At 42.7% G+C, this 12,625-nt stretch overlaps 1 protein-coding gene across 4 annotated transcripts in view; it reads right to left on the bottom strand.

Moving 5' to 3' along the window:
* baiap2b (BAR/IMD domain containing adaptor protein 2b) overlaps positions 1-8,036 on the bottom strand; it is a 143,919-nt gene extending 135,883 nt beyond the window's left edge. For 3 of the 4 annotated variants that reach the window (XM_045723385.1, XM_045723386.1, XM_045723394.1), the window contains exon 1: positions 7,662-8,036. In XM_045723385.1, coding sequence (XP_045579341.1) covers positions 7,662-7,736 — 75 coding nt within the window. In that variant the 5' untranslated portion in view covers positions 7,737-8,036. The remainder of the gene's footprint in view (positions 1-7,661) is intronic. The other variant, XM_045723389.1, reaches the window with a different exon arrangement.
* Between the last annotated feature and the right edge of the window lie 4,589 nt (positions 8,037-12,625).

Below are 12,625 nucleotides of genomic sequence, written 5' to 3'. Positions count from 1 at the left end.
GTTGCCTTTAAATTGTTTATCTTGGGTCAAACGTTTTGGGTAGCCTTCCACAAGCTTCCCACAATAAGTTGGGTGAATTTTGGCCCATTCCTCCTGACAGAACTGGTGTAACGGAGTCAGGTTTGTAGGCCTCCTTGCTCACACACGCTTTTTCAGTTCTGCCCACAAATTTTCTATGGGCTTGAGGTCAGGGCTTTGTGATGGCCACTCCAATACCTTGACTTTGTTGTCCTTAAGCCATTTTGCCACAACTTTGGAAGTATGCTTGGGGTCATTGTCTATTTAGTAGACTCATTTGCGACCAAGCTTTATCTTCCTGACTGATGTCTTGAGATGTTGCTTCAATATATCCACATAATTTTCCTCCCTCATGATGCCATCTATTTTGTGAAGTGCACCAGTCCCTCCTGCAGCAAAGCAACCCCACAACATGATGCTGCCACCCCTGTGCTTCACGGTTGGGATGGTGTTCCTCGGCTTGCAAGCTTCCCCCTTTTTCCTCCAAACATAACAATGGTCATTATGGCCAAACAGTTCTATTTTTGTTTCGTCAGACCAGAAGACATTTCTCCAAAAAGTACAATCTTTGTCCCCATGTGCAGTTGCAAACTGTAGTCTGGCTTTTTTATGGCGGTTTAGGAGAAGTGGCTTCTTCTTGCTGAGCAGCCTTTCAGGTTATGTCGATATAGGACTTGTTTTACTGTGGCTATAGATACTTTTGTACCTGTTTCCTCCAGCATCTTCACAAGGTCCTTTGCTGTTCTGGGATTCATTTGCACTTTTTGCACCAAAGTACGTTCATCTCTAGGAGACAGAATGCGTCTCCTTCCTGAGCGGTATGACGGCTACGTGGTCCCATGGTGTTTATACTTGCGTACTATTGTTTGTACAGATGAACGTGGTACCTTCAGGCGTTTGGAAATTGCTCCCAAGGATGAACCAGACTTGTGGAGGTCTACAAAATCTTCTGATCCACTGGGAATGTGATGAAAGAAATACAAGCTAAAATAAATCATTCTCTCTGCTACTATTCTGACATTTAACATTCTTAAAATAAAGTGGTGATCCTAACTGACCTAAGACAGGGAAGTTTTACTCGGATTAAATGTCAGGAATTGTGAAAAACTGAGTTTAAATGTATTTGGCTAAGGTGTATGTAAACTTCCGACTTCAACTGTATATGTACAGTACATGTAGCCTTATGATTATTTTCCATAGTCAGACATAATGAGCTTTGCTTTGATTATATTCAGTGACGTGTTTCACAATAATAACTCACTGAGATGGAGCGGTCAAATATCACTATTGAAACTATATCATTTATTTCAACACGAGGCAAAAAAGTGTTTCACAGATCTGCGGCAAATGCTAAAATGTAATTTAATAGAGAAATACTCACTTGGACTATCAATTGAGCAAGCAAGCCAGGATGATTAAGCTCTGACACACCTACACAATGTTGAAGTGTGTGTGTGTGTGTGTGTGTGTGTGTGTGTGTGTGTGTGTGTGTGTGTGTGTGTGTGTGTGTGTGTGTGTGTGCGCAGAGGTTGTAATAGGTGTAAACAGCAGATTGTCTGGAGGTGGGGGTGTCCTCCTTTCAGGGCCAAGCCAAGTATGTAGGCAGAGGCATACACACACACATATAGTCGTGAGACACTGCCCCCACGTATGCACACACACATCTGCGTGTGAGTCGCACAGCCCAATGTTGCAGACAGCGTCTTGTCTTCTTGGAGTCTGAGCGAGCTTGTAGATTACTCAGCAAGCAGCTGCCAGGCCATAGCAAGGTCTTCAGAGAGACTGCACTGCCACACTGCACCCCGTCACAGACAGGCTGCCAATATACCCCCTTCTCAGGGGATGACACACAATTTACTGCTATGGCTAAGCATTTTCCCCCCTCAGCTCCCAAACAGAGTGATGTTCACACCTTGTCTTGATGAAATAAATCCCTTTGTTAATACTACACCATCTGCTAGCATCAGTGGCGGTCGGTGCCATTTAAGATGAGGGCGGATGATCATTTTCTTTATGAGCATGGTATTATTTCTATTACAGTATATTGGATGACTGTCATTCATATTCCAAGCACCCAGTTCAATGTAACATTGATAGGTTTAGACTATTACATGATACTCAAATGGTCCCTATACTCATCATGAGGTTGCTACAACCTAGCCTCTGAATTGCATTTTTTAGTAATCAAGGTGACAGTGACACATTCCACACTGCCTTGCACACTCTTGCCTGCATCTAGCTGCTCTAGGGTGTAATCATTAGTCCAACAGTTGCAAACAACAGTTTCTATGGGACATATTCAGGTATGTTTAATCCCGTTTCGTTCTGTTTGCTTCCATTTGAGAAATGTTTTTCAACTGAATTGCTGGAATGAATACACCCCTGATCATGCGCAAACACAGTTCATTTTCATAGCAGCCACATACACAGCATGATCACTTAGCTAGCTCTCGCTCTCTTGCTTCTCCTTCATTTTGGAAGAAATGAATTTGTTCATAACTGTTCAACTATTGTCTTTCTCTTTGAGTCAACTACACACCACATTTTATGCACTGCAGTGCTAGCTAGCTGTAGCTTATCAAATCAAACTTTATTTGCCACACGCGCCGAATACAAGTGTAGACTTAACAGTGAAATGCTTACTTACAAGCAAGCCCTTAAACAACAGTGCAGTTCAATAAAAATAAAATATTTACCAAGTAAGCTAAAATAAAAAGTCATAATAAAAAGTAACACAATAAATAAAAAGTAACACAATATGTGTTTTCAGTACTAGATTCATTCTCTGATCCTTTGATTGGGTGGACAACATGTCAGTTCATGTTGCAAGAGAGCTCTGATAGGTTGGAGGACATCCACCGGAAGTTGTCTTAATTTCTGTGTAAGTCTATGGAAGGGGGTGAGAATTATGGACCTCCTAGGTTTTGAATTGAAGTCAATGTACCCAGAGGGTGACGGAAACTAGATGTCCTCCGGCTACACCATGGTGCTACTGAGTGCTGTTGAGGCTACTGTAGACCGTCATTGCAAAATAATGTGTTTTAATACATTATTTGGTGACATTAATATATTTAGTATAGTTTTATCTAAATAGGGTAACTTTAATGTTTCTCAAATATTATGAAATTCACTGAGGATGGTCCCCCCCTTCCTCCTCTGAGGAGGTTCCACTGCAAGCATCCAGCTCTTCTTCTTCTCCTCCTCCCTGTGACAAGACCAGCCATCGCCTTGTGCACTTAAAGGCTTGAAAAGTGCACTGAGGATAAAACCTGAGCAAGATAAAACAATTGGGAGTATCAGGTGCTAAAATAACAGCTGACCTTTCAGACATGGACTATCTAGAACAGTGGTATTCAACGCTTACCATAAGGTCAGCGCCTGCTGGTTTTATACCTGATAATGAATTGCACACACCTGGTGTGCCAGGTCTAAATCAGTCCCATATTAGAAGGGAACAATGAAAACAAGTAGAGGAACAAGCTTTGAGTTCCAGTGGAACTTGCTTTGATGTCCAGAGTTGAGTTTGAGAGATCTAGAACATTCTCAGCATACCTGTTATGATGTGGATTGAGCAATTAGTTAATTAGATACACCTGTAATGTGATCTGCCATGCAAAACTGATACAATTGAAATGCAATTGACCAATTAATTAACTGCATGAGGTGATACTGATTGAAAGCGCTTGCTCTTTAATAAATAATTGCTTAAACATTTAGCATCTCCTTCACACACACCCTCAGTAACAGACCTGGTTGTATGGTATGTAATAGAAGCTGTCACTCATCTGGTCAGGTGTTTAATGAACAAATCAAGACCTCTAAGTGTTTCTTTAGAGAGGCCCTTAGAGAGATTAACCCCTGCTGAAACACACATCATTCTACCAGCCTAAGAGCTGTATGCATGCATGCACACACACACACACACACACACACACACACACACACGCACACACACTTACAGCCCCCGCCAGGTAGCATCCGTCTCCCAAAAATAGGACCCCAGCCGTGGGTCAAATTACCAGGACAGCTACTAATCTCCTATCCTCTGCGTTTCTCCACCACTCCATCTCTCCCTCTCCTGCTGGGCTCCTTAATGATGCAACCTGCTGATCAGGAAAATATCCCCCCACTGACTGACTGACTGTCCCTCTCATTCCACATCACAGGATGTTGTTAGACTTCAGTGCAGCTTTTGACATTATTGATCATAGTCTGCTGCTCAAAAAAATGGTGTGTTATAGCTTTACACCCCCTGCTATAATGTAGATAAAGAGTTACTTGTCTAACAGAACACAGAGGGTTCTTTAATGGAAGCCTATCAAATATAATCCAGTTAGAATCAGGAATTCCCCAGGGTAGCTGTTTAGGCTCCTTGCTTTTTTACTAACGACCGGCCACTGACTTTGAGTAAAGCCAGAGTTTCTATGTATGCGGATGACTCAACACTATACACGTCAGCTACTACAGTGACTGAAATGACTGCAACCCTCAACAAAGAGCTGCAGTTAGTTTCAGAGTGGGTTGCAAGGAATAAGTTAGCCCTAAATATTTCTAAAACTAAAAGCATTGTATTTGGAACAAAACACTCCCTAAACCCTAAACCTCAACTAAATTTTGTATAAATAATGTGGAAACTGAGCAAGTTGAGATGACTAAACTGCTTGGAGTAACACTGGATTGCAAACTGTCATGGTCAAAACATATTGATGCAGTAGTAGCTAAGATGGGGAGAAATCTGTCTATAATAAAGCAATGCTCTGCCTTGTTAACAACACTATCAACAAGGCAGGTCCTACAGGCCCTAGTTTTGTCACACCTTGACCACTGTTCAGTCGTGTGGTCAGGTGCCACAAAAAAGGACTTAGGAGACTGTGAAGCAACACAAACATTGGCACAGACACATGCATACACACTGCATACACACTGCCTTAATTTTGCTGGACCCCACGAAGAGTATCCATAACAAATACAAATACAGGATCGCCTCATGGCCTTGCCATCTTCTCCATCATCAAGGCTATCTCTCTCATTAGACTACTCCATCATCAAGGCTCTCTCTCATTAGACTACTCCATCATCAAGGCTATCTCTCTCATTAGACTACTCCATCATCAAAGCTCTCTCTCTCTCATTAAACTACCACCTCTCCTCGTATTCCTCTCCATGGCCCCACCCTGGCCATTCATGAACAACCCCAACACATCTCTCACTGGTCTCAGCATCAGGCTGCTTCTCCACCACCACTGATCATTAAAGTCTACCTACAGGGGTTTGTGGAGGGTCGGGTCTAGGTGTTAGAAATGAAGCTCAAAAGAAGAGTACGTATATGAGTGTACAGCTCAGTGCGGTCTGTGTTGCATGGTAGCGGCTGGCCATGACAGATCAACTAGAGTACTTACATCCTAGCAGTGCTTGACTTGAATTAAAATAGGTGCCGATACTAATTTGGAGTGCCGCTACTGTTTATATTTAGGTGCAGTAACTCTGCAATACTTTTGAGCTAATATTCTAGAAGAGGTGCAGGACCTCAAACAGTAGAAAATATGAGGTGCCGGTAATCAGTTCAGGTGAGCTCCTGCCCAAGTCAAGCACTGCTAATAAGCCACCTTGCTAAGATAACAGAGGGAGAGAACATGAGTAACATGACACTACTATTCTGGATTGTATTATATTTGCTCACATGTTTATTTAGCCAAGTTCTTCTCCTCTGAGACAAAGAACAACACCCTCACATGGTAATTACAGAAAGAGTGCCACCCATCCCTCCTCACTGATCGCTGCAACACACACTCATCCCTCCTCAACACAGGAGACTCCTATAACTCCCCTAACAGATGTCTCCCAACAGCTAGGCTTTATTGGGTGAACCACACCAGAGCTGTTCGTTTTTTATTTTAATATACACTTCACCTGATTTTTAAATACTACCTAGCCTAGAAACATTTTAGTCATTTAGCAGACGCTCTGATACAGAAACAATTATGGTTAAGTGCCTTGCTCAAGTGCACATTTTTATTTAACTAGGCAAGTCAGTTAATAAGAAAAAAATCGTATTTACGATGATGGTCTACAGGGGAAGAGTAGGTTAACTGCCTTGTTCAGGGGCAGAAAGACAGATTTTTACCTTGTCAGGTCAGGGATTCGATCCAGCAACCTTTCAGTTACTGGCCCAATGCTCTAACCACTAGGCTACCTGCCGCACATCGACAGATATTTCACCTTGTCAGCTCGTGGATTAGAAACAGAAACCTTTTGGCTCTTAACCACTAGGCTACCTACCTAGACCATAGGCTGCAACATACGAATAGAATATGAATAGCTGTTGTTATGAAGATGACTAAATGGTTGAAACTCAGATGAGGTAACAGACGACAGTCAGGTGTACTTCCTTCTTTAACATTATTTAGTTTCAGCAAGTTTCAGCCATTAACCTCTTCCGCGGGCTGGCAGAACTGCTGGTCCGCAATATGTCATACCATGCAATTTGAGCTGTCCCTATCTGCCCAGCCTAGTTTCATAGACTAGACGTAACATAGTAAATGTAAATCTGGCACACTGAAATTAGTATGATATGTTAAGTTTTGTATGGTTACATAAGACAGATGGTTACTTAAGGCAAAAACAAAGTAGGGTGGTTGGTTGTACGTATAACGTAAACATCTACTAACCCAAAGGTTGAGAGTTTGAAACTCATCACGGACAACTTTAGCATTTTTGCTAATTAGCAACTACTTACTACTTTTAGCTGCTTTGCAACTACTTAGTATGTTAGCTAACCCTTCCCCTAACCTTAACCCTTTTAGCAAACGCTTCCCCAACAACCTAACCCTTTAACCTAACTCCTAAACTTAATCCTAACCTTAACCCTAACCCCATAGCCTAGCTAACTTTAGCCAGCCAGCTAGCTTATGTTAGGCACCTAGCCACCTAGCTGGTATTAGTAACATTTCATAAGTTTTGCTCATTTAGTAATGTATTGTACATTTTGCCAATTCGTAACATATTTTCGTTGCAAATTCGTACCATACACAAATTGTAATTCAATACATATCACAAGAAATGAGTGCACAAATTAATACAAAACGAACCATATTATAGTAAATGGAGTGTGTCAATTTACGTACAAAATAATACGAAATGCTCTGAGACCAGGTTGGTCTGCCTCGAGGCAAACTGTCACTTTGTTACACATCCTTAAGTAAAATGACTTGTTCAAATTAAACTTGGACTGGGGTACTTGTTTTTTGTCCCTATGGCTGTTGGCGTCACTGCGAGCAATGTGTCACTCACTGCTGAGAAAAATAGCATCATTTTGGACCAGTGATAAGACCCTCTATGGACGGAGATTGTGAGATTGGATATTTCCCCGGTACACCATAGAAGCCAAAGACGTTATCATTATTAATGGTTTCGACTATTGTAATATATATATATATATATATACATACACACATATACATATATATATATATATACACATATACACACTCTCTATATTCGAATATAACAAATCAAACTTGATTTATGTGCCTAAAACAAAGTTCAAAACGTATCCAACAGCAACCTACTTTAGGAAAACAATAATCGAGGGAGGAATTATTGAAGCGGGAATGAATGGACAGCTGCATGTGTGTTCTTCTTACCTTATAGACATTCTCCGTTATACGGTGCACCTCGTCAGTCCGAGACATCGTGGGATCTTCTTCAGCCAAAACCATAGACCAGATTTCTTTAGTGACGGTAGCTTTCCGAAGAAATACTACTGAAGAAAAGCACAGAGTAGGTGGAAGGAGTCGTAGTAACAAACAACCACAGAGGGAGGCGGACGCGGGTAATATGAGACTCTGGAATCAGGGGTTTTATACGAATCTCGTCTACTGCACCCACACTAGCCCACGCAGTCTGGAGGCTATACCACGCGTGGAGCGCAGAGGGAAACATGTCATAGGGATAGCGCTGCTTGCCATTTTAAAGGGCTCTGCCTCCTCTCTCTCTCCCTCTCTCGAACACTGCCCACACCACTGCCTCCGCTTTGCCTCTTCTGCATAAAGATAATTCATAACACCTGCATGCCTGAATGACTACAGTACACACTACAAGCACATACACACATCTCTATACACAACACATCTCTATACACAACACACATCTCTATACACAACAATAATGATTTCAACAGATTGTGCTCTTGCGGGCAAGGTAAATTAACAAATTCTGCACACATTTTATGCATAACATATACCGTATAATGGCGTAGAATCAAGTGTATTTATCGAACATTGTACAAAACACTACAACTGAATAGCTCTGTTTATTTATTTTTATTTAACTTTTACAGTTGTTTCTATAGCTATGCATGTATGAATAGGCTTAGTGAGTGGGATGTATAGTGGGTGTGTGTGTAGGACGGAGTCAATTTTCTCGTATTGGCTACAGTATGTAATGTAGGCAGGGGAATACTCCACACCTTATTCAGAAAGTCACGATCTGCACTACAAGAGCCTGTTGTAAAATGTCTCTAAATGTCAAGGCCTATTCTACAAGTGGGCCTTGGATAGAATAGCAAACCAATTTTCAGTCACCTTTCATTGAGTAGGCTAGCGATGGGGCAATTTACATTCTGGTGGAGGTGAAAAATAGTTTTTCTATTGTACTATTTTATTTTGTAATAGAGGGAAAACAATGCTGCTGCTGTCTGTCTCCAATATTCCAGAAACATATTATCATTATAAACATGCAGATGGGGAAAAAGTACAGTACCTCATACACTGTTGAGATATACAGGGCACTCAACCCCTGGGTTTAGGTACCTCTTTTGACAGCCCTCCAACACATAACCCAACAGTAAAAATCCTAAATTAAGTTTTGTTGAAAAGCATTTCTAAATTTGGCCATTGCTTGTGTGATAAACAATTAATGCTGAACAAAAATATAAACGCAACATGTAAAGAGTTGGTCCCATGTTTCATGAGATGAAATAAAATACCACAGAAATGTTCCATATGCACAAAAAGTTTCTTTCTCTCAAATTGTGTGCACAAATTTGTTTTTACATCCATGTTAGTGAGCATTTCTCCTTTGCCAAGATAATCCTGACAGGTGTGGAATATCAATAATCTGATTAAACAGCATGATCATTACACAGGTCCACCTTGTTCTTGGGACAATAAAATGCATCTCTAAAATGTGCAGTTTTGTCACACAACACCTCTAATATCTCAAGTTGAGAGAGCGTGCAATTTATTTATTTAACTAGGCAAGTCAATTAAGAACAAATTCTTATTTACAATGACGGCCTACCAAAAGGCAAAATGCCTAGGACAAAACACACATCCTGACAAGAGAGACAACACTACATAAAGAGAGACCTAAGACAACAACATAGCATGGCAGCAACACATGACAACACAGCATGGTAGCAACACAACATGACAACATGGCAGCAGCACAAAACAGGGTACAAACATTATTGGGCACAGACAACAGCACAAAGGGCAAGAAGGTAGCGACAACAATACATCCCACAAAGCAGCCACAACTATCAGTAAGTGTCCATGATTGTGTCTTTGAATGAAGAGATTGAGATAAAACTGTCCAATTTGAGTGTTTGTTGGAGCTCGTTCCAGTCTCTTGCTGCAGCGAACTGAAAAGAGGAGAGACCCAGGGATGTGTGTGCTTTGGGGACCTTTAACAGAATGTGACTGGCAGAACGGGTGTTGTATGTGGAGGATGAGGGCTGCAGTAGATATCATTCCTGACTGCAGGAATGTCCACCAGAGCTGTTGCCAGACAATTGAATGTTATTTTCTCTACCATAAGCCACCTCAAACATCATTTTAGAGAATTTGGCAGTACGTCCAAACGGCCTCACAACCGCAGACCACGTGTAACCAAGCCAGCCCAGGACCTCCACATCCGGCTTCTTCACCTGCAGGATCGTCTACGATCAGCCACCCGGACAGCTGATGAAACTGTGGGTTTACACAACCAAATAATTTCTACACAAACTGTCAGAAACCATCTCAGAGAAGCTCATTTGTGTGCTTGTTCTCCTCACCAGGATCTTGACCTGACTGCAGTTCAGCGTTGTAACAGACTTCAGTGGGCAAATGCTCATCTTCGATGTCCACTGGCACACTGGAGAAGTGTGCTCTTCACGGATGAATCCCGGTTTCAATTGTACCGGGCAGATCACAGACAGTATGTATGTCATCGTGTTAACGAGCGGTTTGCTAATGTCAACATTGTGATCAGAGTGCCCCATGGTGGAGGTGGAGTTATGGTATGGGCAAGCATAAGCTAAGGACAATGAAAACAATATAATTTTATCAATGACAATTTGAACGCACAGAAATACCATAACTTGATCCTGAGGCCCATTGTTGTGCCATTCATCTGCCGCCATTACCTCATGTTTCAGCATGATAATGCACGGCCCCACGTTGTAAGGATTTGTACACAATTCCTGGAAGCTGAAAATGTCCCAGTTCTTCCATGGCCTGCAAACTCCCCAGACATGCCACCTATTGAGAATGTTTGGGATGCTCTGGATCGACAGCGTGTTCCAGTTCCCGCCAATATCCAGCAACTTCGCACAGCCATTGAAGTGGGACAATATTCCACAGGCCACAATCAACAGCCTGATCAACTCTATGTGAAGGAGATGGGTCGCGCAGCAAGGGGCAAATGTTGGTCACACGGACTGGTTATCTTTTTTTTAAGGTATCTGTATCTCTGTCATGTGAAATTCATAGATTGGTGTCTAGTAAATGTATTTCAGTTGACATTTCTTTATATGAACTGTAACTCACAAAATTCTTTGAAAGTCTTGCATGTTTAGGTTCTATTTTTGTTCAGTGTAGTTGGCCCACAAGTGGTTTCCAAAATTAAATAAGATCACGTTATTTGTCACATGCTTCTTAAACAACAAGTGTAGACTAACAATGCAGAGTTAAAGATAACATTAAATTAAAAAAATGAAAGTGACATGAGGAATAAATTCAGTGAATAACAACATGGCTATACACAGGGAGTAGGAAATAACATGGCTCTATACAAGGAGTACCAGTACCGAGTCGATGTGCATGGTACAAGGTAATTGAGGTAGCTATGAACAGTGCATACGTAGGGATAAAGTTACTAAGCAACAGGATGATAATAGACAGTAGCAGCAGCGTATGTGGTGAGTGTGAAAGTGTGTGTGTGTGTATGGGGTCAGTATGCATGTTATGTGTGTGTGTGTGTGTGTCAGTGTACTGTAAGAATGTGTGAGTACAGTCCAGTGTGTGAGAGCATAGTGTCAGTGCAAGAGAGCTAGTATAAAAAAAAGGGGCAATGCAGGTAGTCCGGGTAGCCATTTAGTGATCTGTTTAGCAGTCTTATGCCTTGGGGCTAGAAGCTGTTCAGGGTCCTGTTGGTTCTAGACTTGGTGCACTGGTCCCGCTTGCCATGTTGCAGCAGAGAGAACAGTCTATGGCTTGGGAAACTGGAGTCTTAATTTTTGGGAGGCCTTCTCTGACACTACCTCGTATAAAGGTCCTGGATGGCAAGGAGCTCTACCTCAGTGATGTACTGGACCGTACTCACCGTCTGTAGCGGATTGTGGTTGGGTGCCTTGCGGTTGCCATACCAAGCGGTGATGCAGCTAGTGAAGATGCTCCCAATTGTGCAGCTATAGCACTTTCTAAGGATCTGAGGGCCCATGTCAAATCTTTTCAGCCTCCTGAGGGGGGGAAGAGGCCTTGTCGTGCCCTCTTTACAACGGTGTGGGTGTGTGGACCATGTTCATTCCTTAGTGATGTGGACATCGAGGAACTTGAAGCTCCCAACCCGCTCCACTACAGCCCCATCGATGTGGATGGGGGAGTGCTCGCCCCTCCGTTTCCTGTAGTCCACAATCAGCTCCGTCTTGCTGACGTTGAGGGAGAGGTTGTTGTCCTGGCACCACACTGGCAGGCCTCTAACCTACTCCCTATACGCTGTCTCATCGTGGCCGGTGATCAGTCCTACCACAGTTGTCGGCAGCAAACTTGATGATGGTGTTGGATTTGAGGCCAAACAGTCGTGGATGAACAGAGTACGGGGGGGGGACCAAGCACACACCCCTGAAGGGCCCCTGTGTTGATGGCCAGTGTGGCGGATCTAGTTGCAGAGGAAGATGTTCAGTCCCAGGGTCCTGAGCTTGTATTTAGTTAGGCAAGTTAGTTAAGAAGAAATTCTTATATACAATGACAGCCTACCCCGGCCAAACCCTCCCCTAACCTGGACGACCCTGGGCCAAATGTATGCGCCCTTTGGGACTCCCGATCACGGCCAGGTTGTGATACAACCCGGGTCTATAGTGGCGCCTCTAGCACTGTGATGCAGTGCCTTAGAGTGCTGCGCCACTCAGGATGCCCTGAAATGGGACTATGGTGTTGAATGCTGAGCTATAGTAAACAAACAGCATTCTTACCAGTGGAGGCTGCTTAGGGGAGGAGGGCTCATGATAATGGGTGGAACAGCGCAAATGGAATGGCATCAAACCAGGTTTGATGTATTTGATACCGTTCCAGCCATTACCATGAGCCCGTCCTCCCAATTAAGGTGCCACCAACCTTCTGTGATT

Source organism: Salmo salar, chromosome ssa01, assembly GCF_905237065.1.
Source record: "Salmo salar chromosome ssa01, Ssal_v3.1, whole genome shotgun sequence".
In the NCBI taxonomy this organism is placed as follows: domain Eukaryota; kingdom Metazoa; phylum Chordata; class Actinopteri; order Salmoniformes; family Salmonidae; genus Salmo; species Salmo salar.
This window is presented reverse-complemented; position numbering and strand designations above follow the sequence as displayed.